Below are 27,956 nucleotides of genomic sequence, written 5' to 3' on the forward strand. Positions count from 1 at the left end.
TACTGTATAATGCAGAACGACACGGAATTTGTCATATTTTATATGAATAAATCAAAAGTAGTTCAGACACTTAAAGGGACAGTTCACCTAAAAAGGACAATCCTGTCCTCATTTACTCGCCCTTTCCTTCATCATATAAAGCCGTCGAGTCTCTTCAGAACATCTGGAATAATCCGCTCGATCCGTATGGATCAGTTTTAGGATCTTTATGAACTTTCTGAAGCGTCAGTGGAAGTTGCTTAGACCAGTGTTTCCCAACCGGGGTGCCGTGTAAAAGTCCTTCAAATATATTTAAAAAAAAATCAAATTATTCTCTCTTTGTAAACTTTGTTCAATGCATACGAGTGCTGCTGTATGTTCGAATATGACCAGTAATTTTCGCCGTCATCACCCGGGTTTAGTGCCAGAAGACGCGAATGTGAAGTCGAGCGTGCTGTGAGAAAATGTGTCTGTGCGCTCATCCGAAAGCGCGCACACGTCTCACAGCGCGCAAATATTGAGTTCTCTTTCAAGTCTCGCTCTTGAACGGACAAACTCACACAAAAAGTATGTCAACATGTCCATCTTGATGAGTATTCTAGCAGACATAGTCTGTATATATAAACTTATACAGTCGAGAAAGACGACGCATATCCGTGCATTAGGTCTTAAAGGGGCAGTAGCATTAGGTCTTAAAGGCGCAGTAGCCTTCTTAAAGGCGCAGTAGCCTTCTTAAAGGGGCAGTAGCATTAGGTCTTAAAGGCGCAGTAGCCTTTACTGCTGTCTGTTTAATGTCAAACAACAAAAGACAAGGACATCACTCACTGCTCTTGATTGAATAGCTTTTGTAAGTTTAATAGGATTAATTTTTAATTTATACACTCAAATATGCAATGTTATTTTACATTTGATCAATTTCTGTACCTGAAAACTAATGTTAGACGTACCTGAAAAACCTGAAAAGCATACTTTATTATATTAGTATCTTTGCTCAATAGTATTTATTTGTGCTGCTGCTTGTATTTCAATTATTTGTTCTTATTAGTTTCTTTATTTTTATTTGACATTAGTCACTTTTTTCCCTGAACATAGCAAATACTGAACCGTACCGAAACCGTGAACCTAAAACCGTGACACAAACTGAACCGTGAGCAATCTGTACCGTTACACGCCTAGCGTAACGTATGCGAGGGGGGGCCACAAAATGGAGAACATTTTCAAAGGGTGCCATGACTGAAAAAAGGTTGGGAAACACTGGCTTAGACTGTCAATGGAGGACAGAAATCTCTCAGATTTCATTAAAAATATCAAAAGATGAACAAATTAATTTAACCATTAAAGCAGAGTCCAGAAAAATTACAACAGAATACAAATTAAATTGCATGCACTGGAAAAAAATGATGTTCTTACTTAATATACACTGATCAGGCATAACATTATGACCTAATATTGTGTTGATCCCCCTGACCCGTCGAGGCGTGGACTCCACTAGACCCCTGAAGGTGTGCTGTGGTCTCTGGCACCAAGATGTTAGCAGCAGATCCTTTAAGTCCTGTAAGTTGCGATGCGGGGCCTCCATGGATTGGACTTGTTTGTTCAGCTCATCCCACAGATGCTCGATTGGATTGAGATCTGGGGAATTTGAAGGCTGAGTCGACGCCTCAAACTTGTCATTTTTGTTTTCCAGAACAAATTCTAAACATCCTTAGATCAAGATGCATTTAATGACGTGTAAAATTAAGAAATTGAACAATATAAAGTGGGTTTATGCATAAAACAACAACAAATGTCTGTCATTGTGTATGAAAATGACATGTTTTTGAATTAAGTTGATTTTTCTGATCCCATTGGCAGATTTTTGCTCTTGTTCGAATCATAAAATAACTTTCACAAGATTTATTATCTCAAACATTAGGCTATTTTTTGTCAAATTAATTAAAGATGATCTGTTGAAAATTGTATTTTCACTTTGAAGTGTCACTAATAAAACTCATTGTGTGCTTTTAGAGAACATATTGAATTGTTATTATCTTCAATTGGTGTTAAATTGACCTTCAGAAACCCTGAATAATGCGCAGATAATAAAAGAAGTGATGCTGATGATGTGGTAATGTACATTTTATTCACACCTGATACATATTTACAGAACACATGGATGTCCTCAGCAGCCGCTCAAAGAAAATGAAACCAAAACACGCTTTCAGTCGCATAAATTACATTTAGTATAATAGAATTTGGGTAAATACTACTGTATTTTTAATTTTTTTTATAAATACAAGTGCCGTATTTAATCTGATCTTAATCTAACAACAGTAAAGAACATAATCACCAGGGCCGGATGTGTGCAGGGGTCCACATGATGGCCCCAGAGTCTATTATCATGAAGATAATAACAGAAACATCTCATCTCAGTCTTGATTCATTCATCATCATCATCATCATCATCCCTGCAATTTATTCCCACCGTCTCTAATGGGAAAAACAGATTTGGCAAGGCACAAAGCGATGAAGGAGCCGCAGCACAGCTGGAGATCTGCAGCAAGCGCTCATTACGGGCGGCATCAGAGTGTGTGTAAGGATCACGGGGCCAAAGGGATGTGGAAGTCAGGACTGTCGAAGAGCAAGGGCCTGCGCGGGGGTCTGGGGTCCTTTGAGGCGCTGTGCAACAGTTTAAACAGTCCAGTGCCGATATTCATGGGGATTCCCATTATAATGCACTCGGACACACCTGCAGAACACAGGAAGACAGAGGGATGAGTGACATTCACTCTCACACACACACACACCGCAGTTAAAGGGATAGTTCACCCAAAAAATTGAAAATGACCCCATGATTTACTCCCCCCTCAAGCCATCCTAGGTGTGTGACTTATTATATCAAAAACTATCCTGGCTCTTCCCAGCTTTATAATGGGAGATGAGATTTTGAAGGCCATAAAAGCGCATCCATCCATCATATAACTGCTCCACACGGCTCCAGGGGTTAATAAAGGCCTTCTGAAGCGAAGTGACGCATTTGTGTACGAAAAATTAGATTAGATTAGATTAGATTCAACTTTATTGTCATTACACAAGTACAAGTACAAGGCAACGAAATGCAGTTTAGGTCTAACCAGAAGTGCAATAGCAGCAAGTGCAGGATATACAATGGATGCGTAAGTGCAGGACATGGATATGTACTGAATATGTATAAATATGTATAAATAGAGAGACGTTATTACTATAAACAGAACTGAATTTACAGGTGAATATGTACAGTGAATAAATATACAGATGGCTATTACTATAAACAGAATTTACAGGTGAATATGTACTATGAATACAATATACAGATGGCTATTACTATAAACAGAATTTTACAGATAGAGGTATACAATAATATGCTAGGCTAATATGAGGAATAGCAGTGGATTAGGGTAGTGCAATAAATTATGGACAGAAGCTATCCGAAAAAAAAGTGTAAAGTGCAGTGGAAAGTGGTTGCATATTACAGTTAGAAGTACAGTGCAAAATGCAAATGTAAACATTGGTACTATAAATACAGTCGGCAGTGCAAATGAGCATAATCCAGTTAAGATATGGCAGTGCAAGATGCATATGTAAACAGTTGTTACTGTGATAAACAGTCGGTAGTGCAAATAACAAAGTGAAGGAAGATGTGAGGTAGGAGAGTTAGCAGTTTATGAGGGAAGTGGATCAACGGGGGTTTGAGTTCAATAAAGAGACAGCTCTGGGGAAAAAACTGTTCTTTAGTCTGCTGGTCCTGGTCCGGTGGATCCTGAAACGCCTGCCGGAGGGCAGGAGAGAAAACAGTCTGTGGGCTGGGTGAGAGGAGTCCTTGAGGATGCTGCGAGCTCGATGCAGGCAGCGTTTCCTCTGGATGTGCTCGATGGCAGGCAGTGGAGTTCCTGTGATGCGCTGGGCAGTTTTCACCACCCGCTGCAGTGCCTTGCGCTCCGCAACAGAGCAGCTCCCATACCACACTGCCACACAGTTGGTCAGGATGCTTTCTATTGCGCAGCGATAGAAGTTCACCAGGATAGCCGAGGAGAGCTGATTCTTCCTCAGTGTCCTCAGGAAGAAGAGGCGCTGGTGAGCCTTCTTGACCAGGCTGGAGGTGTTGGTCGTCCACGACATGTCCGCCGAGATGTGGGTCCCCAGGAACTTGAAACTGGAGACACGTTCAACAGCCATTCCATTGATGTGGATGGTGTCGTGTGTGCCTCTTGACTCCTTCCTGAAGTCCACGATGAGCTCCTTCGTTTTGGTGGTGTTGAGGAGCAGGTTATTATCAGCGCACCATGTGGCCAGGTGCTGGATCTCCTCCCTATAGGCAGTCTCATCGTTGTTGCTGATGAGACCAATCACCGTAGTGTCGTCTGCAAACTTGACGATGGAATTAGATCCATACACAGGCTTGCAGTCGGCGGTGAAGAGGGAGTAGAGAAACGGACTTAGCACACAGCCCTGTGGTACACCAGTGTTGAGTGTGATGGATGTGGAGCAGGTGAATCCTGAACGAACATTCTGGGGTCTGTCAGTTAGGAAGTCCAAAATCCAGTTACACATTGAAGTGTTGATGCCCAGGTCTCCAAGTTTGGCTATTAACTTGGATGGGATGACAGTGTTGAACGCTGAGCTGAAGTCAACAAACAGCATGCGTGCATACGTGTTCTTATGGTCCAGATGGGTGAGCACAGAGTGCAGTGCCATGGAAACGGCATCCTCTGTGCTCCTATTGCTGCGGTAGGCAAACTGGTGTGAGTCCAATGTGGATGGTATAGAGTCTTTTAGGTGTTCCAGGACCAGCCGCTCAAAGCACTTCATAACGATGGGTGTGAGTGCTACAGGGCGGTAGTCGTTAGGGCACCTCGGGCTAGAGTGTTTCGGCACTGGCACAATGGAAGTGCGTTTAAAGCATGTCGGTACAGCTGCTTGGGCAAGAGACAGGTTGAAAATGTCTGTAAAAACCCCAGCGAGCTGCTCCGCACATGCCCTGAGCACACGTCCAGGGATGTTGTCTGGTCCAGCAGCCTTGTGTGCGCTGATCCGGCTCAGTGCCTTGCAGACATCTGTGGAGGAGAGTGTGATTGGTGGGTGGTCAGCTGAGGGTTTGAGCTTGGTGGCAGTTTCTCTGTTGTCTCTTTCAAAACGAGCATAAAAGTAATTTAGCTCGTTCAGGAAGTTGACATCAGTGGCTGCGGGGGTGGAGTGGGGGGGTTTGTAGTCACTGATGGCCTGGATGCCCTGCCACATGCGTCGAGGGTCAGAGTTGGAAAAGTGACCCTCTATCTTTAGCTTGTAGCAGTGCTTGGCCTTTTTGATGCCCCTCTTCAGGTTAGCTCTGGATGTACTGTAGGCTTGTGCATCACCTGATCTGAAGGCAGTATTGCGTGACTTCAGCAGGAGTCGAACTTCCCTGTTCATCCAAGGCTTCTGATTAGGGTATGTGGTGATCTGTTTCTGGGTTGTAACACTGTCGATGGTGGTATTGATATGATCCAATACAGAGGAAGTGAATGAGTCAATGTCCGTGTGAGCGCCACTGGTGGCTTGAGAAGCAAACATACTCCAGTCTGTGTTTAGAAACCTTTCCTGGAGTGTGGAGTCTGCCCCCGCAGGCCACACCTTGATGGTCTTTACTGATGGCTTCACACGGTTGATGAGGGGTGAATATTTGGGTGATAGAAACAAAGAGAGGTGGTCTGACTGTCCCAGGTGGGGGAGGGGTGTCGCAACGTAAGCGCCAGCCATGTTTGTGTAAACATGGTCTAAGGTTTTGTTTCCTCTGGTGTGGCAGGAAACATGCTGGTGAAACTTGGGTAGCACTGACTTTAGGTTTGAATGATTAAAGTCACCTGCAACAATAAACGCAGCTTCCGGGTGATCAGTCTGTTGTTTACTGATGGCTGCGTGAAGTTCTTTCATAGCAAGCTTGGCATCAGCATCCGGGGGAATATATGCTGCAGTGATAATAGTGGAGGTGAACTCCCGCGGTAGATAAAACGGTCTACATTTAACCATGAGAAACTCCAGGTTAGCTGAACAATGACTCCCAACAATAGCAGAGTTTGTGCACCAAGCTTTGTTAATATAAATGCACAATCCACCCCCTCTGCTCTTCCCGGAGCCATCTAGTGTTCTATCCGCCCGGAGTGTGTGGAGTCCCGCTAGCTCAATAGCGGTGTCCGGTATTCCGCTGTTTAACCAGGTTTCAGTGAAGATTAGGACGTTACAGTTCAAAAGTTTCTTACTGTGTGTAATGCTGAGTCGAATCTCCTCCATTTTGTTCACTAGCGATCGTACATTGGCAAGGAAAATGCTGGGTAAAGAGAGCCGGTAAGGAGTTAGCCTTAGCTTAGCTCTTAGACCTCCACGCTTACCCCGCCTTTGTTTACGATCACAGCGCCGCCTTCTAGCACTTCCGCCCGGCCGGGCAGAGCGCATCGCCTCGGGCGTCCTAGCGATCTCAGGAAGGAGTCGAAGATTGTCCATAAAACTGTCGGAAATTCGCAAACCAATATCCAAAAGCTCACAACGGGTGTACGATGTAAAAGCACAACTGTTATGTACGAACAGACCCGAGATGAACAAGAAAAATACCGCAAAATTGCAGAATCTGGAGAGACGCTGAGCCTCGCGATCTACTCGCGCCGCCATCTTGGTCGATCTGTTATAAATATCCACCTTTATAACTTTATAAGCTATAAAAAATGTTTTTTATTTGATTCAACAGAATTTATTACTAGGGCTGGGAAATTGACACAAATTTCACAATTCGATTCGATTTCGATTCACAAGCTTTTGATTCGATTCGATTCTTTTCGATTCAATTCAATATGGATTATTTTGGATATGCATCAGGTGTAATACATGGAACATTTTCTCAAGGAAAACTAATTTCTGAACTAATGTTGTAAACTATGGGAGTCAGTTGATACTACATTAGCCTACTAATATTGAAGGTACAAATGAACTGATTTGTATACAAACACTTAATTGACACTAAATTATGTTTTTTTATATATATATAATAGTTATAATATTAAAACTTGTAAAAGTTATAATATTAACTTTACAATTACATAATCATAATTCCACTCCAATTAGTTTTTTTTTTAATATAAACATTTAAAGGGTGGCTGTCTTAAAAACTTGCCAGATTTATTAAATATTGAAGAACATTGGCAATGAATATCCTATGTAATGGTGCATATGATTAGCAAAATGCTCCTCTCTAGTTAATTTTTCTAGCTGACTGATGAGTTTATGGACACTGGATATGGTTTTTCTGAGGTAAATGTGACATTGTTTACTTGTAAGCCGTTTTACTGACGTCTTTCTGTGGTTGAAACACTGATTGAGTGATTCTATGTGACATGATACGGATTTCGGTAAGTTGTCCTGTATCTTTAACACACTTTCAGAAGCTCATTAGTGTTTATTTCGCGCTGTTACTGGTATTAAGGCGGAAGAGAAGATCTGCTCATGTTTGCTCCGCTGCTGCTTCTCTTGAGCTGAGCGATCTCACGCCACAGCACCAACGGTATTTATGTTTTTGAATTTCGTAAAATAAATAAATAAATAGACTAATCGATTCTTGGGATTTAAGAATCGATATTGTTTTGTAAAAGTGAGAATCGATTAAAATCGAGAAATCTATATTTTTTACCCAGCCCTAATGTCTATAACTCGCATAAATGTCACATGTTTATGTATGGGGGCACACAAACTGTCCACTTGTTGACACTATAATAGAACAAAACATGAAATTAGCTCTATACAACTCCATGTATTTATGGGTTTTCAACCTTAAAATGGTCTCCAAATGTCTTTACTCGTGTTTGCAGTTGGTCTCCCTTGTTTGCTTCTGTTGTGCTTTAGTTATTTACACACGTCACTCACCGCACACAGAGTCTTTCTGCCCGAAATATGCCGCATCAAACAGATGATCCGCCGTCTTCTCAAAGGACGCCAGCATGAGAACGCTCTCCTTCATCTTAGCCAGACCGAAGCGGGTGATGCCCAGAATCTCGCCCTACGGCCCACAAGAGTCATTGAGTCGCTCGTCTCATCATAATACAGAGAACAGCACGTAATCCCTCAGCTCACCTTATAGGACATGAGATCCGCCAGCAGCATGACGTGCCGGCGGTCGATGCTCATACCGTGGTTTGTCATGGTGTACTGGATCTCGTTAATGATGGTCGATCTCGCGGCTTCGATGCCCAGCGTCTTCTCGACCTGATCAACACAGACAGATCCATCACAGACTACATATGAATGAATAAATCAGATACGAGTAGCCAACAAAAAACGATGTTTAAAACGCAAAATTATGAAGTAAACATTAAAGGGCGGGTTGCATGCGATTTCACTTTTTTAACTTTAGTGAGTGTGTAATGTCGCTGCTTGAGCATAAACAGGATCTGCAAAGTTACAGCGCTGAAAGTTCAATGCAAACGGAGATATTGTCTTTTAAAGTTATGGCAGTTTATTGCCTACAAAAACGGCCGGTTTGGACGACAACAAGCTTCTTCCCGGGTTGGTGACATTATAAACACCTGCTATTAACAAACACACTGCCCCCGCGAACACACAACAAAGTGGGCGAGGCCACGTCAGTCATTACGAAAGAGAGAGAGCTGTTGCACAACTACAAACTACATCTGGCCATCTGACCAATCTAAGACCATTGTGTTTTTCGGAGGGATGGGCTTCACAGAAGCAGGAAGCAAACGAGCCGTTCAAAGGACAGTGGAGACAGCGGTGTGGAATAAAGGTCAAATATAAGAAAAATACGCCGTAAAAAAAAAAAAGAAGTATTAAGACATGTTATACTGCACCCCATAAACACAACCAAGCCTAGAAAAAAAAACACGGAACCACCCTTTAACCTCTTAACTGTCACCGGTTGATTTTCGTATCATATATTTGAGTAATTATCATAAATTAGGTATCATTCGAAAGCTTACGAACTCAAAATTCATCCAGTGAAAAACCATTTTGAAATTGGACGTTGCGTTACCATAGAAATGGTACTTTAAATTCTTCTAGCGGGCTCCTCCCCTAGTGGGCGTCGTCATGTTTCATATCACAACATTTATTTTAACTACTTTATAATCAAAATCTTTTCTAATCTGGACAAAACACATATCGTCGGAAAGGTCTGAGTCTCAAGGTTCCATATTTGGTGACCGTTTTGTGCTGGAAGTGACATTTGGACAGAAATTTACAGGAAAAAAAACCATCAATGGAATTTCAATGACACCCGGTGGCTATTTGTGGTATTGCGCCTAAACAAAATCTCATGGGAACTTTAATTTTTGTGATATCAACTTTAAATTTGGAACACAACTTGGTTTGACATATGGCTTTGATTTTATAGTAATTTTAGATTAAAATTTTTTTGTAAAATATATATTTTATATAAAATAAAGCACAGTATTTTTTTATTTACAATCAATTTAAACTTCCATAACTTTTTCATACTTTTATATTTTGAAATGCTTTCACTTCAGCAGCAATAATCTACAGAGTGTCGTCTATATTCCAAAGCATTCTTGAATTACAGCCCTTTAAGTTTGGATACTGCATTTTCATGTGTATTCTCATAAAGGGGGGTGACAGGTAAGGAAATCTGAACATGTTCCCCGAGTCAGAGTCAGGCTCGTACCTCATACGTGTTGTTGGATGTTGTTCTGTTGCCGTTGACCCCGTGTGTGGCCATGACAGCCCTCAGATTGTCTCCCTCCACCAGCAGCTTGAACTTCTTTTTCCCGCTCTGCTCATCAATGTGAATGACGGCACGCGCCACTTCAGGGATGCCCTGGACCACCACCTACAATCATAATCCCCTTAATTAACAGCATTTGATTGGCTAATTAAACTGCATCACATGTTCTCTAGATATCAGTTACTTAACATCTTAACGCTATTATGTCAGCATATTAGGGATGCACGATATTATCGGCACGACATCGGAATCGGCCGATAAACGCTTAAAATAAAAAAAAATCGGCATTGGCCGATATGAAAAAATGATGCCGATATGATAACGTGTTGATATGCGCCTGCAATAACTCACGTGTGCAAGGACTTCTATAGTGATGAGATCACGTCAGCTACTTCTTTTTCTGAATAAATAAAGCAGTAATGATGTCAAAGCACAAGCATGACACTTGTAAATTAAATACTTTTACATACAGTTTATTAATCTGTAATAAAATTTTATGAAATGGATGATGAAAAATAATCCAAGGAGCTCTAAAATAACTGTGAATGTTTTTATCTGAAGCTAAATACAGCATCAGCTGATGCCACGCCACCCCCACTTCATGTGCACAAACATTAAATCCAAAAATAAAATATTTAGGTTACAACTGCATCTGTCTGGGGTGAAACATTACTGACTTTATTATTGTTATTTTCAGCGCTTTTAATATACTGTTATTTTAAAAAAGAACTTTATTAACATTAATTTATTTTTAACAAGTATCCTTTTAGCAAGGAGACCTCAGAAATCTGAAACCAGAATGAAAAAAAAAACTTTTTTTTTGCTCCAAATGGTGGTTTCAAAACAAATGGAAAAAAGAAACATATATCGGTATCGATATCGGCAAGAATGAGTTGAAAAATATCGGCATATCGGATATCGGCAAAAATCCAATACCGTGCATCCCTACAGCATATGTCCAGCCTGTCTGTCAGTGACTGACCTTGGGAAGGTCCTGTTTGAGCGACTGCAGGACGTAGTACATGGAGCTCTTGCTGTTTTCTCTGGGAGACACACAGACCACGGCCTCTCCATGAACCGCGATATCACCCGGCTTCACCCGCAGCTTGGACGTGCAGATGGAGTAACGCACAGTCTCCGCATTCACCTGAACCGGACAAACAACACGACTCTATAACCCTCTCTGCAGATGATCCTCATGCTGAAAACATTTATTTAACACCACTCAACAGAGAGAGAAATAATGACAATAGCAACACTATCAATATAAACCAGAGACTGATGTGGCATAAGAAGTCCCAATCAAATCATAGTTGTAGGGTTGGGTATCGTTTGGTTTTTTTTCGAATCTGGTGCCAAACCGATACTTTAAAAAATAAAATGGCCACAAAACGAGGTGGATGACATTAAATGGCTTTTTATTTATGTATTTATTTTTTATTTAAATTGAACCATTTATTAAAAGTTTAAAGGGTTAGTTCACCCAAAAATGAAAATTCTGTCATTAATGACTTACCCTCATGTCGTTGGACACCCGTCAGACCTCCGTTCATCTTCAGACACAAATGAAGATATTTTAGTGTAAATCTGATGCTCTGAAAGGCCTCCATTGGCACAATGCACGGTTCACTCTCAAGACCCTTAAAAGGCACTAAAGACGTCGTTACAAAGTCCATCTCACTACAGCGGCTCTACAATAACTTTATGAATCGGCGAGAATAGTTTTTGTGCGCAAAAAACCCTAAATAACGACTTATATAGTGATGATGATTTCAAAACACGGCCTCATGAAGCTTCGAAGCGTTATGAATCAATGAGCCGAATGATGATTCGGATCGCGTGTCAAACTGCTGAAATTTGGCGATTCAAACCACTGAATCGACTCACTGATTCATAACGCTTCGAAGCTTCATGAGGCCGTGTTTTGAAATCATCATCACTATATAAGTCGTTATTTAGGTTTTTTTTGCGCACAAAAACTATTCTCGTCACTCCATAAAGTTATTTTAGAACCACTGTAGTGAGATGGACTTTGTAACGACGTCTTTAGTGCCTTTTAAGGGTCTTGAGAGTGAACCGTGCATTGAGCCAATGGAAGCCTTTCAGAGCATCAGATTTACACTAAAATATCTTCATTTGTGTCTGAAGATGAACGGAGGTCTGACGGGTGTCCAACGACATGAGGGTGAGGAATTAATGACAGAATTTTCATTTTTGGGTGAACTAACCCTTTAATGTTTACATAAATGTATGAATATAAATAAATACAAAACACAATTTACTTATTTACAAATTATTATTGACTTATTTACAAATTCACAGTAAAACCTAAGCCACCTAACCCAACTACAACAAGCCTAATATAACTCTAAATAACAGTTACAGTAATAACAGCAGTCGTCTGTATTCTTGCTCTGCTACTAACCAGCTTCGAGCTTCAGCTTTATTTTGAAATATGATCATATTCTCTGGCTAAATATTTTAGAACGCATCGCCTTAATGTTTCCATGGCGACGCGTCATGTTTCTCACATGACACACAGCAGCCGCAATAGCGCTGACAGCTCAGCTGTATCGGGTTTATTTCGCTTTTCCTTTTTATTCAAAATATTCACAAACTTCTTAACTGTGTCACAAACTATCTGATGTTCAAATGTGTGAGTGAATGTGTGTTAGTTGATCTATAAAGCGCAATGGGCGGCGCAATGTTAGTTTGCGCCTCAGAATCGGATCTGTCGGATTCACAACACTTGAGTTCATTCTCGTCTCACGAAATACATGAAAGTAAGTGACCAGTGAACTGGAAGAAGAATAGAGTGCACTATATAGTTACTATATAATGTGCATGTATCTGATGTGAATAAAACACGTAACGTTAGTCAAATTATAACCGTCTGAAAGGATTGTCATTGCCATAGACATCAGTGTGTGTTTTTTGCTAGTACTTATGAGCATTTAAATGTCTGAAACCTGAAATAAACATGATGTGGTTGAAAACACTGAATAGTTGTCATGAGTTGTGATGTGACCAGCGCTGAGCGTCTGTCTCTGGCTCAGCCAAAGCGCGAAAGCATGTTTGAATTTTGGCACCGTAATGAGGAACCGGTACATACCGGTTATATAAGGTATAATGGGTTTCGGTACCCAACCCTACAACAGAGAGAGAAATAATGACAATGATAGCAACACTGTCAATATAAACCAGAGACTGATGTGGCATAAAAAGTCCTGATCAAATCTGCCGTTACCTCCAACCTCAGGAGACGAATCCTCTCTAGCGACAGCTTCACCAGGATGAAACAATCATCCGGCAGGAAAACCTCCTCGATGTACTCGGAAATCTGACAGAAGCAATCAAACTCATTTGAAAACAACCACATACTGACACTCTATCATGAACACCAGATTCAAGGATTTATTAAAGCACCTTTTATTTTAAATCAAGCACAATAAATACGATAAAGGTGTGTGTGTTACTGCCAATATATTAAATACCTACTGTACCTGTGTCTATCATTAATGCTGTAACGCTAAGGCATATACTGATGATTAAAATACAATTTCCAATGAGGAAAGAGGCTGGTGTAGAAGAGCGAGCGAGTTTTAACAAGAGATGCAGTTGCAGCTCTTTTTTGTGTTTTTAACATTTATTTCACACTAGTTTTAGTTTTCTTTTTTATAAATCATTACTTCGTTAAAACATCAAAATATAGAGATAATATTGTATACACGAATTCTCCAATTAAATGAAAAGATATGGACAAGTTAATTGTTAGGCATTAAAAATATGCTAAATTATTAAATCACCTGTACATGTACCTTTTTAAAAATCAATTTGAAGGCTTTTAAGACCTGCACATATATTATATTTAACATATATAATTGCCATAATAACGACCCATTTCAGATGTTTACGTGCTTTACGTCTTTTTATTTTTTGAGCGGTGATGAAATATATTGCTCTTGTAAATACTCGCCAGCATTTCAGTAATGAAAGTCTAGATCTTTAAAATGCATCTAAATTACAGTAAAGCGAAACCGTACGGTGGCCTGCAGGGGTCAAAAAGGATATAAACACAGAATTTTGAATTGATCTCATCTTGAAAACTCAGAGATGTGGATTCGGACGGCAATTAAATCACCACACGTCCTTTGTGTTGGTCTATAAACAGTAGGTAACTCGGCTGGGGATTTTTACACGGGTGGTGGGAGACATTCTGGATTCGGGCGGCAATAAAATCCCAGACTAGCCCCTGACAATGATGTAAATACCTCACAACCCCACGGGAAACAATTACCGTCCGAATAGGGCTTTTGACAGTAGATGGCGCTTATGGAACAGCAGAAATATATTGAGATATCTTCCTCCCGTAAAGCGGTTTTGTTCAGGCTTTGGCAGCGCATGAAGGCCAATGTTTGTAATAGCACAATGCTACTCTAACAAAATGCTGTTCATGCTTAATTCAAGCACTTTCAAGGACCTATGTTTGTTTTCAAGTACTTTCCAGGCCTTGAATCCATGTGTCTGAAATTCAAGAACTTTCAAGTTGATTTGACTGACGAGTCTTCTAAGAACCGGTTTGTCTTTCCACGATATGATAATATGGTGATTGTTGTTTTAATGATGTGCAATCTGACATCGAGCATATACCTCACTTTACAAAAACACGAGAGAGCGCACGCATACACTATGTGATGTAGTCTAGTAGGTTAAACTAGTGCACTTGAGCATTTACACTTGCGTGATTTACTCTTATTAAAATGCCCTCTATATTTATATAATTTAATATAGTTAATCAATGAGGAGTGCCGCTGAAAATAGCCGTATGATTACAAATGAGATACAACGGTTCAATAAACAAAGCTAATATTAAGTGACATTTTAGACACAATATTTCCTGGTTTTGCTTCATTTCACCAACGAAAATAGTTCCAAACAAACCCACAGGAGTGTTTTGCGTCTCTGAGCGACACACAGTGTTTTCTTACTGAATGAACGAATCATTTGAGTGAATGATTCAATGACTCACTCATTAAGAGAGTCAAATGCTTCGTTCCTGAATGAATCAGCCGTTTGAATGAATTGTTTGAAACTCAATGTCTCACTCATTAACATTGACTCGCTGCCACCTACTGGCGGATTTAATTTCACATTTAAAGTATCTTTTAAATCAACATATCAATATTCAACATGTTGAGCCCATATTTTACTCTTAGGGCGTGTCCGAATCCACTTTTGCTAGTTTAAATGACGGGAAAAATGGTTGCCTGGCACAGGGTTTAAAATGGTTGTCCCTAGTCTTGGGTGTGTTTTGGGCGTAACGTGCAATAAACCAATCAGAGTCTCATCATCAGCAGTGTGTGTGTGTGTGTGTTGCTGCTGCACGTCCCTGTGTGTGTAACAATCAGAGTGTGTGTGTGTGTGTGTGTGTGTGTGTGTGTGTGTGTGCTGCTGCACGTCCCTGTGTGTGTAACAATCAGAGTGTGTGTGTGCGCGTGTGCTGCTGCACGTCCCTGTGTGTGTAAAAATCGTGTGTGTGTGTGTCTGTCTGTATTACTCCAATTTAATTTGATTAAATGAATCATACATTTATTTAGGTAAAAAAAAAAAAAAGCCTTTATAAAAAGGTAAAAATCAATTTTAACTTATTGGAAAAGATGGTTTCTGTCACTGACGCAAACTTACCACCACACAGAATATGAAGAATATCAAAAACTTTAGGTGTATTGATAAAATACCATAAAATAGAGATATAATTTGTCAATATCACACACCGCTAAATACATAGGGCCCTATTTTAACGATCTGAAACGCGAGTGTCAAAGCGCGAAGCGCAAGTAACTTTGTGGGCGGGTCTCGGCGCTGTTGCTATTTTCCCGGCGGGATAAATGGCTCTTGCGCCCGGCGCAAATCTAAAATGGGTTGGTCTGAAGTAGCTTCATTATTCATAGGTGTGGTTTGGGCGTAACGTGAATAAACCAATCCGAGCGTCATCCAACATTCCCTTTAAAAGCAGGTGCGCAAGTTCCATTATGGATTGCTATTATTATGGCGTATTTACCAGGCGCACGCCAGGAGCGGTTCACAGCCGAGGAGACTGATGTTCTTGTAAGAGCAGTGAAAGACAGAGAAGTGAAGTTGTAATGTTGTACATTATGGTAAAGGTGATTTCACAGTCTTTTTTTTTTTCAGTCTTTCAGTTTTTTCAGTTTTTCAGTCGATTTTTTTTCCTGGTTCTTGACAGACAAACCAATTTGTCAGATCAGATGTCCTTATATACATATATGTCTTGCCACTATTGGGCAAACAGGTTTTATCCTTAATTATTACAATTAGCCTGAATCATTTGTAAGCTAGATTTATGCCTATTTTTTCACATCTTCGTGGCACACCACAATGATTTCCGTCATCTCATGTGTTAATATTTTTTTAGTGTAACAATTTATGATTTGTAAAAATAACTGTTGCATCTGTGTAGGTTACATGAGCAAAGTGTATGCGCGTTGTGCACGCTATACATTATGGTCAAGCATGCGCCCTTAAAATAGCATAATGAACAACGCGCAACGCGCCACTGACTTTAGACTAGGTTTTTTCTGGTCAGTGGCGCAATTGTTTAATGGAACTGCAAAATAGCACCAGGGATTGTTTGCGCCGGAACACGCCTCCTTTTTTGCGCTGAACCGCCCAGGTAGCGCAAGTTCATTCACTAGTTTAGCGACGTGCTTCTGTGGAGGGAAAAGCGCGCTTTGCGCGGGTGCAAAATAGGAATGACACATGCGTCGGTGTACAAAGTCAATTGCGCTGGGTGCAAGATAGGGCCCATAATGTGCTGTCTATATAATGTGAATGAGCAAAACAACATATTTCCAAAATCAAGCTTGTTGCAAGGCATTCTGGTATTGAATTTTCCACTAAAGTTGGAGAATTGGCATTGCATTCTGGGAGTTGCTATTTCAGTCAGGTGCATTTTAATTTCATACTGACTTTCTGAACACAGCTCTAATGCAGGCCTTAGTGAACAGCACAGGTCAAAGAGCGCGTACCTCTCCCAGAAGAGTTTTCTCAATGCGTCCTTTCACCAGCCGAGCGAAGTCCGCATCATCATCGATGTCCAGGTTGGCACTTATGATGGGCGTACTGAGACACAGAGAGACTCGTTAGGAATAAGAACGAGGGTTACAGAAGCCATTAATCATCCCTGAAGAGCAGCAATCACTGCTCGTCCTCCTCCGCTCCGCTCCAGGCTTCTCCTCTGATTGACAAAAGTGTTTTTCTCCTCCAGGGGTCGAGACCAAACTCTCATGAATCGATGACACGGTCACCTGCATGTCTATCATTTTCACAGGGGCTTTTCTAGAGTCTTGAAATGTTGTTACAGGCTATTTTGTGAAGGTTATTTCTGGATTTTTCTCTGACAGGTCTGTGAGGTGGATTTATGGTTCATCAGGGTTCACATCTGTGCTCTGGAGGAAATACTGTGGTATTTATTATTACCATGGTATATTAGATGGTAATACCAGAGCAGGATTATGCAGAATGATTGCCATATTCAGGTACCGTAGTATTTAAGTTAAAACTCAAAGGCATATCAAAGAATCGTGAGGTTAAAAAAAAAGTTTAAATTGTAAAACATTTTTTTTAGAGCTATGGATAAGGAAAAAAGAGTAACAATTATACATAAATATATATAATAAACAAACTAATTTATTAATAAATAGAATTATAAATAATGTATCATGTCTAAATAAATAAATGTCTAAAATGTGTGTGTGTGTGTGTGTGTATATATAATATATATATATATATATATATATATATAAATGTCTATATAAATAAATAGACGTCTAAATAAATAAATGTATAAATAAATAAATGTCTAAATTAAAACATGTCTAAATAAATGTCAAAATAAATATATAAATGTCTAAATAAATAAATGTCTAAATAGGGATGAAACCGTAAGGAAATTTCACATCACGATTATAGTGAACCAAATTATCACGGTTATCAATATTATCACGGTTTTGTTCAAATGAGATGAAAGTGTTCAAAAAGAACAGATGCACACACTTAAAACATTTCAACAAGTTAACAACAAATAAATAAAGCAGCTCTCTGCACTTTTTTAAGCTAGATTCTGTGGGATATCCTTCCTTATAATGGCGTGTGAGTGGTTATAATGCGCAACGCGATTATAACAGATGGCTTTTGATAAGACTATAATAAGTTCAACCGCCTGAGTGGCTAGTGTGCAGCCGAGATAATGTTAACGTTATACCCGCAAATGGCGGTTGTTAATGTCAAGCCCTGATTATTATCCCTTAAATGTCACCCTAGTCTTGTCTGAATTTGTTAGTTCGCTTCACGTTATTATTTCCCGGACGTAGTTTGAGGTCAAAGTCCACTTGCCTTGCGTTCGTAGTTTTGAAGTGTTCCCCCTATTACAGAGACTTTCTTCTGGCATGTTCTGCAGACAGGGTGACCATCTTAGATTAAGTTTCCCTCAGGACTTTAGTAAAAGCCAAAATATGACCACGCCTCAGATTTGGTCCTTTTAGAAATCTGATAAATCTCACTGCGCTGTCACTGCCATCTGACATTTATTCTCATTCAAAAAACAGCGCTGCGCTGTAACAGACTGACGCTAACTCGACAGGATTTACCGCCAGTTTTCAAAATAGTGATAATCACACACGGTTTTAATGATAATTCAATTTTAAACAATATTACTAACCGTCACTAAATTTTATTGTGGTTTATCGTGAAACCGGTAATCGTTTCATCCCTATGTCTAAATAAATGTCTAAAATGTCTAAATAAATGTCTAAATAAATACATTATTTATTTATATAGACATGTAGTCATTTATTTAGACATTTATTTATTTATATATATTAGACATTTTTATTACTTTTCCAGGCTTGGGGTTCATAAATATAATTACAAATAACAGTTAATAATTTGTATTTATTCAAATAAATTATAATAAAAAAAAAAATACAACAATATTACTTTTATATAAACACACACACACACACACACACACACACACACACACACACACACACACACACACACACACACACACACACACACACACACACACACACACACACACACACACACACACACACACACACACACACACACACACACACACACACACACAATATTTTTTATAAAAAGTAACATTAGTATTAATATTAGAAATATAATTGAATTAATAGATAAAATATATCTATTAATACAATATATTAATACAATTACTAATATGAATATAATTAATAATAAATAATTTGTATATATAATTAGAAAATGTTATAGTGACTATGATTTTTTTAATAGTTTTATATGACTTTTCCTTGAAAACACAGTTCCCTGATATTTCCCGGTTTTCCCACATGTATCCGGGTTTCTTTGGTCACCTGATGTTCTTGGACGCATTGATGATCTCTTTGATTCTCGGGACTCCCAGAGTGATGTTCATGGAAGCCACTCCGGCGAAGTGAAACGTCTTGAGGGTCATCTGAGTGCCGGGCTCCCCGATGCTCTGGGCACACAGCGCTCCGACGGCGGACCCCGGCTCCATCTGCGCCCTGAGCACACACAACTCTCATTAACACCATTCATTAACGCTTCTCAACTGCTCTTAAATCAGCTCTAGATCTTATTGGAGCCATGGCAGTCATTATCTGGGTTTTCTCCAGCCTGCCGGGGTCAGTAATGGCGCAGCTGCTTCCGCCCAGATTAAGCACAGCTCATTAGATCAGCATCGTCTACTGAACCCAACCAGCTCAATTACAGGCGACGCTCATCAGAAACTCTGCACCGCTGTCTTACCTCATGTATTTGTCTCTGCAGGTTTCCAGAAACTTCTCCAGCTGGGTCGGAGTGATCCTGTCCAACTGGTACAGAACTTTAGGCTGTAATGGATCAGAAAACAGGCTGTCAGACACACACACACACACACACACTCACTCACTCAGACTCTCTCACACACACACACTCAGACACACACTCACGGTCTCAGACTCTCACACACTCACGGTCTCAGACTCTCTCACACACACACACACACACACAGACACGCGCACACACACACACACACACACACACTCAGGGTCTTAGACTCTCACACTCACGGTCTCAGACTCTCACACACACACACACACACTCAGACTCTCTCACACACACTCAGACTCTCTCACACACACTCAGACTCTCTCACACACACTCAGGGTCTCAGACTCACACACACTCACGGTCTCAGACTCTCACACACATACTCAGACTCTCTCTCACACACACACACACACACACACACACACACACACACACACACACACAGACTCAGACACACTCAGTCTTAGACTCACACACACTCAGTCTCAGACTCACACACACATACTCAGACTCTCTCACACACACATACTCAGACTCTCTCACACACACATACTCAGACTCTCTCACACACAGACTCAGACTCACACAACTCAGTCTTAGACTCACACACACTCAGTCTCAGACTCTCACACACATACTCAGACTCTCTCTCACACACACACACACACACACACACACAGACTCAGACTCACACACACTCAGTCTCAGACTCACACACACATACTCAGACTCTCTCACACACACATACTCAGACTCTCTCACACACACATACTCAGACTCTCTCACACACACATACTCAGACTCTCTCACACACAGACTCAGACTCTCTCACACACACACACACTCAGACTCTCTCACACACATACTCAGACTCTCCTCACACACACAGACTCAGACACACACACACACACACACACACTCAGGGTCTCAGACTCACACACACAAACAGTCTCAGACTCACACACACACACACACACACACACACACACACACACACACACACACACACACACACAGTCTCAGACTTACACACACACACAGTCTCAGACTCACACACACAGTCTCAGACTCACACACACAGTCTCAGACTCACACACACACACACACACACACAGTCTCAGACTCACACACACAGTCTCAGACTCACACACACACACACACAGTCTCAGACTCACACACACAGTCTCAGACTCACACACACACACACACACAGTCTCAGACTCACACACACAGTCTCAGACTCACACACACAGTCTCAGACTCACACACACAGTCTCAGACTCACACACACAGTCTCAGACTCACACACACAGTCTCAGACTCACACACACAGTCTCAGACTCACACACACAGTCTCAGACTCACACACACAGTCTCAGACTCACACACACACACACACACACACACACACAGTCCCAGACTCACTCACTCTCACTCACACACACACACAGAGTCTCAGACTCAAACACACTCAGAATCACACACACACACACACACACACACACACAGTCTCAGAATCACACACACACACACACACACACACACACACACACACACACACACACAGTCTCAGACTCTCACACACACACACACACACACACAGTCTCAGACTCAAACACACTCAGATTCACACACAGTCTCAGACTCACTCACTCACACACACACACACACACACACACACACACACACACACACACACACACACACACACACACACACACACACACACACACACACACACACACACACACACACAGAGTCTCAGACTCAAACACAAACACACTCAGATTCACACACACACACACACACACACAGTCTCAGACTCAAACACAAACACACTCAGATTCACACACACACACACGCACGCACGCACGCACCCAGTCTCAGACTCTCACACACAAAGCTGAGCTCTTACCTCTGTTGTTCCGTTGTCATTGATGCCGTACTTATCGCGTGTCTTTTTGATTCTCTCCGATATCGTTTTTATGAACTTTCGGATTTCCTAGAATTGAAAAAAATTTCAAAGCATTTAGAAAGCGAAACCCAGAATGCAATGCAGAGCTCATTAACTGCAGCAAAATCATTCATTTAAAAGAATTCACCTTATATATTTTTGGATTAATGTCACAGAGTCTGTCAAAAACATTAAACATCACCACAAAAATCGATATTTTATATGAAGAAAAATATAAACGAGACACTCAGCGAGTCAAGAGTGCAGTGAGTCACATTTTGAGTCACAAATCAGCAAATTCACATAAATCTGAACACCTGTAATGATCCGGACGGCCCGTCTGACAGCGTGGATTAGTGTGTGCAGATCAGCATCAGCACATTAACACTACTACTGTCAGTCATGCTGAAGTAAACACACACCTGGCTCTCATACATAGAAAATCACACACACTCGTCATGCAGTACAATACCTGTAAGTACTTGTCACTGCCTGTGTCTGTCAATGCCTTTAAATGAAAGACAGACACCGAGCAGACACACTTCAGTCATCAGTTTAAGCGGTTTGACTACATCAAATAAACATTGACATCTTAAAGTGTCCCATTATGCTTTGTTGGATATGACCTTTCATGTAGTGTGTAATAAGAGCTGATTGCAAAAGGTTCAACGTTACAAAGATAAATGGAGTTTGTCTCCTAAGGGCGTTTTCACAGCTGAAAGTCCGCACCAAGGTCCGATCCGAAGAACATGTTTTGATACATTTGATACATTGGGTTAGTTTTGGTTTGGTTTCACATTGCATTATGCGAGTGCACTAAAGAACTGAACATGACACACTTGAGTCCACTCGTCATCATCAGTGTGGGCGGCATCTGGACACTGATTGGTTTGTAAACGGACGTGCGTCTGACGCGTCTTTGACAAGAGTGAATGAATGGACGCATATCGCCGCCACTATTGAACTTTGCATTGCTATTTTCTTTTCGTCACGTTTAAAAGTGGACATTTCAAGCTTTATATTCACATATTTCTCATGTTTGTGAGACGAGTATCTGCTGAGTTTGGGTTTATTTGAGACGCGCTCCATTTTGAGACGCGCTCCAGTTCATGTGCAAAGCATGACTATTTGCTTCTTATTTATTAAATCCAGGCAATTATCTGATTAAACGTTGATTAAAATTAAGATACAATTTATACGAAACGAAATTCACATTAAAGAAAGGCTTTCTAAGCAAAATCATAAAACATTTCTGTCAAAATCATTTCTGACCTTCTGTCTTCTGACATATTGCGCATCTTTTCACTTTTCATAATCAATGTAGCCGAGATGAAGTTTAAAAATAACATTAAAATATTTAAACATAAACAGGAACTTCCTGTAAATGCTCTGAAAGTACGAACCATACAGAAAATGCTTTCACACTAGAAACGAACCGAACCTTTGTTCAGTTTGATCTGGACTGAGACTGACTCTTTTCGTCGGACCAAATTTCGTTTGTTTGATCCGGACCGTGGTCAGGGCAGGTTTCACACCTGTCATTTTGATTCGGACCAAACTGAAAAGTCTGAAAATCCGGACCAAACAAGGTAGGTGTGAAAACGCCCTACAAGAAACTTGAATGAGTCGTCAGTAATTCCTACGTAGATTTGTAACTCATTTGCATAATGCCATCCCATGGTCTTGATTGGCTGAACAGTGTCTCTTTGCCCCGCCCTCACACGCTGTAGTTGTGCCTGAGACTGGAAGAGTTTGTTTGGCGTTGTTCATGTGGTGAAGACGCCATTTTTTGCTGACAAAGCAAATCCACTTTGATGAGATTGAGACGGTAAAACCCACGCCATCGTTACATCGTTGGAGAATCAGATATGATAATGAGCGCCGAATCACAACAATCATCTGACCAATCAGAGTTGAGGCTCTCAGAGAGGAGTTTAGAGAGACTGAATCTTCAGATGAAGCGTTTCAGACACTGAGAGAAAAGAGCTGATGCTGCAGAGGAGTGTTTTTTGACCGTTGATGCGTGTAAATCTGTTACAGGAGACTCTAAAACACATTTTAGGGAACCTTTATAATATCATAGTAGAGGCACTTATACAATTTGTGACCCGTGCTGACAAAAGGAGTCGGGATAATTTTGAGCTACAGGCAAAACAAGTGAAAAAAAAAAATGTCGATTTTGAGGTTTTCACAAAAATGGTTCATTGCAGGGCTCGACATGAAGCCTTTTCATGTGCTTGTCCTTCGGAACAGTAAATCGCTCATTCACTTGTTATAAATTAAATATAATTTATTCTGAAGCAATATTCTCACCAGTGTTCAGTCAGCTTTGACATATTTATGATATTTTAATCTTTATAAAGGGCATTTTCCCCTGATCGTTTTATATATATTGATCGAATTTTAGAATTTAAAATGAAAGATGAAGCATATTAAACAGAATAATAAGACGCTATAATGCTGCGTTCACACCAAACGCGAATAGAGCGTCAGGAGCGTGTGATTTCTGTTAAGTCAATGGAAAGGCGTGTTGACATGCGTCTGAAGGTCGATGGACGAGATTCCGCCTCATTCGCGTGTCCAGTTTGCACGAATGAAGCGAATTGTAGCGTCTTGCACGATACGCGCGAGTGGTGCTTTTTGTGCATTCACGAGTTTGAAGCGAATTCGCGTCAGACGCCAGAGTTGAAAAATTTAACTTTGGCGTCTATTCGCGCCGCGTTAACCAATCAGGAGCCTGCTCGCTGCGGTCACGTGGTGAAGTGACGTGATGAGAAACCCCGCGTCATTTAAAAATACTACTATTGTGTCACAAAATGTAGTTTTAAGACTTTTTCAGGTGAGAATGTAGTTGTTTAAAGCTCAAATCTGTGGTTTATTTATAAAGAGAACGCATATTTGAACATGTGATCTGGTGTGTGCGGAGTTGAACATGTGATCTGGTGTGTGTGGAGTTGAACATGTGATCTGGTGTGTGCGGAGTTGAACATGTGATCTGGTGTGTGCGGAGTTGAACATGTGATCTGGTGTGTGTGGAGTTGAACATGTGATCTGGTGTGTGTGGAGTTGAACATGTGATCTGGTGTGTGCGGAGTTGAACATGTGATCTGGTGTGTGTGGAGTTGAACATGTGATCTGGTGTGTGTGGAGTCGAACATGTGATCTGGTGTGTGTGGAGTTGAACATGTGATCTGGTGTGTGTGGAGTTGAACATGTGATCTGGTGTGTGTGGAGTCGAACATGTGATCTGGTGTGTGTGGAGTCGAACATGTGATCTGGTGTGTGTGGAGTTGAACATGTGATCTGGTGTGTGTGGAGTTGAACATGTGATCTGGTGTGTGTGGAGTTGAACATGTGATCTGGTGTGTGTGGAGTTGAACATGTGATCTGGTGTGTGTGGAGTCGAACATGTGATCTGGTGTGTGTGGAGTCGAACATGTGATCTGGTGTGTGTGGAGTCGAACATGTGATCTGGTGTGTGTGGAGTCGAACATGTGATCTGGTGTGTGTGGAGTTGAACATGTGATCTGGTGTGTGTGGAGTTGAACATGTGATCTGGTGTGTGTGGAGTTGAACATGTGATCTGGTGTGTGTGGAGTTGAACATGTGATCTGGTGTGTGTGGAGTTGAACATGTGATCTGGTGTGTGTGGAGCTGAACATGTGATCTGGTGTGTGTGGAGCTGAACATGTGATCTGGTGTGTGTGGAGTTGAACATGTGATCTGGTGTGTGTGGAGTTGAACATGTGATCTGGTGTGTGTGGAGTTGAACATGTGATCTGGTGTGTGTGTGTGTGTGTGTGTGTGTGTGTGTGTGTGTGTGTGTGTGTGTGTGTGAGCTCCAGTGGATCAGCGGCGCTCATTAACCCCGGCGAGAGCAGCCTTTCCTCAGCTAGTCCTTCTGGCATCTGCCACTGGCTCTGATGTCTCTGTAGTGGTTAAACATGAGATATAACTCGTCTTGTGTGGATCTAACAGCCGATCTTTGCTCTCATGAATTTATTATTTGTTGTCTGCCAAATCGCTTTGAGTGCAAAGAGAAGTTTCATAACTTTAAATATACATGCAGTGAAGATAATCCAGGTATGCGTTGCCTGGACCACATTTGTGTGGCTATTAATGTTTCATACATATTTATAATGAAAATTAAAAGAGGCAGTGGTGTTTTATGACATATTTCTACTGGAGCGCCTTGAACGCGCGTCTATTTCGCTTCAAACACTCAGTTGGCGCGAATTTGATGCTCTATTCACATTTGGTGTAAACGCAGCATCAGGCTGTTACCAATCAAATTAAATAATTTGCCCTGAAACATTACAACTGCATTAAATAAATGTAATAAGATTGCTTTAAATATTTTTTGAATTTACAAATAAGAAATCACCAGTAGGTGGTTTAGGACAGAGGACAGAATCCATTTAGGACAGAATCTTTGACTAAACCGATTCGTTCAAATGCTGATTCATTCAGTAATGAAACATGGTTTGTTTGAGTGTTGCTGTGTAAGATGAGCTGTGTTTCTGCTGTAATCTTGGAACTATTTTCGCTGCTGAAACAGAAAAAAAACAGTCAATAGTGCATCTAAAATGTAAGGGACTTAATATTAACTACTTGTTTATTGAGCCGTCATATGAAATCAGTGTCACATTTTCAGTCGTGATGATATTCAGCACTTTTGCTCGTGTGATGTTGCTTAACTGTATCGTATGTTATAAATATTAAAACTTATATTTGTTTCCATTTCTCCTCATGAGGCTGCACGCAACCTTGTTACCGTCAGTACATTATATATTATATTATTAACCACTATCACTAAATGAATGCAGATCATTCGCGTTTTGGTGATTCCCTAGTTCATTTTTGTTATTGATGTTTTAATCAGGATACTTGTCCGGTCGGGCAAGTAAAATTCTCAAACAAGCATTAATGTGGAGCCCTGCATTAAGCCCTCGTCTAGTGATCCCAAATAGCAATTAAACATCTAAAAGTGTCTTTATTTGTATGTTTTCTGAGAGGAGTACCTTTACTTTGTCCATGGAAACGATCTTACTCGTGCACAAAGACACCTCTCAGCGCACGATCCCGATATACACAGAATTACAGCACTTCAAAATATCTGTCATGGCCATTATTCATGCAAACATCAACTGTTATGTCTTATGTGAATGTTTGGTTAACTGTTGGGCAAAACATCTGATGTGTAACATTATATTAGATCCGTGCGGTACAGCAGATCTATATAGGCGGTCTGTTTCATTAATGATAATCAAACAATTGTGGTATCATGGGGAAAAAAATTTAATATATATTTTTTCCATAGATATTTGGTGTTGACTTGGTGTGTGTGAAAGTTGGTGTTATTACCAGAGATTTTAAGGTATGCTTGCTAGGAGATTTTGTTTGGGAACCCTCAGAAAATTAACTTGATTTGGCTCTTTTTGTCAGATTCAAACATATCATGCATAATTTTAGAATGTTAAAACAACAAAAACTAATCTTTGATAATTTGCTCATTGCGACGACTCATGCTAGCACGGGTCACATTTTAAAAGTGAAAACTGCATTTATATGCAACCTGGCAGATGTTTAACCCAGCTTTATTAGAGAGATTTTTGTCTCTGCAACAACTCTCTTTAGCCGCCACTATACACACACAGGCCCTCTCGTACAGTGTTGTTTAAATGCATCTGCGTCCTCATGCCATGCCATCATGCCAAAACCACTCATTTTCCTTTATGAGAGTGGAGTGCATCTCCGCTTTGAGAGACACGCGTTCATCTGAAGCACTTTGATAAACTGAGCACTCAGAGAGTGAAGAACGCTTCAGGGGCTTTAAGAGGACAGACAGGAACTGCATCAAATGAGAAAGGAAATGTTATGTCCACATGTGAAGATTGTCATTCATCATTTTTATATTGTTTGATAAATTGTTCAATTCTTTTCATCTGTGGGGTTGTTGGTCAATTCATACATGTGGGACGTGGGTACAATCAGAGCTGTGGATCATAGTAACCATGTAAACCTGGGGAAATTACCATCATGCTGGGGCGTAAATGTCATCTAACAGTTGGTTGGGTGATAAACATAAAATTTCTCAAGAGCAATTTTTCTAAACTTAAAACGCATTTTGTCCCGTTTGCGTTTGTATTGTTTTAAAACTTACACATTTATTTTAAGTATATATCATTATGATTTACGTCCCTGCCATCATGAGCTTCATGAGTTAAAGGAATAATTCACCTCAAAATGAGAATTCGGTCACATTTTCTCACCCTCATGAGTTTTTATTTCTTCTGAGAAAGTTGTTAGGCAGAACATTCGCTGCTCTTTTCCAATACAATGAAAGCAACATTTACCAGTGACCTTTTTGACAATCTTAAG

At 40.5% G+C, this 27,956-nt stretch overlaps 1 protein-coding gene across 2 annotated transcripts in view; it reads right to left on the minus strand.

Moving 5' to 3' along the window:
- Positions 1–2,081: 2,081 nt before the first annotated feature.
- polr3a (polymerase (RNA) III (DNA directed) polypeptide A) overlaps positions 2,082–27,956 on the minus strand; it is a 67,897-nt gene continuing 42,022 nt past the window's right edge. Inside the window, exons 22-32 of one of the 2 annotated variants that reach the window (XM_079801344.1) lie at positions 22,048–22,083; positions 21,537–21,623; positions 19,559–19,641; positions 19,144–19,314; positions 16,762–16,855; positions 12,963–13,055; positions 10,698–10,862; positions 9,656–9,820; positions 8,092–8,223; positions 7,885–8,017; positions 2,082–2,707 (exon numbers count right to left, since the gene is read on the minus strand). In XM_079801344.1, the coding sequence (XP_079657470.1) occupies positions 2,559–2,707; positions 7,885–8,017; positions 8,092–8,223; positions 9,656–9,820; positions 10,698–10,862; positions 12,963–13,055; positions 16,762–16,855; positions 19,144–19,314; positions 19,559–19,641; positions 21,537–21,623; positions 22,048–22,083 (1,308 nt within the window). In that variant the 3' untranslated portion in view covers positions 2,082–2,558. The remainder of the gene's footprint in view (positions 2,708–7,884; positions 8,018–8,091; positions 8,224–9,655; positions 9,821–10,697; positions 10,863–12,962; positions 13,056–16,761; positions 16,856–19,143; positions 19,315–19,558; positions 19,642–21,536; positions 21,624–22,047; positions 22,084–27,956) is intronic. The other variant, XM_079801345.1, reaches the window with a different exon arrangement.

Source organism: Gobio gobio, assembly GCF_949357685.1.
Source record: "Gobio gobio genome assembly, chromosome: 20".
Classification (NCBI taxonomy): Eukaryota; Metazoa; Chordata; class Actinopteri; order Cypriniformes; family Gobionidae; genus Gobio; species Gobio gobio.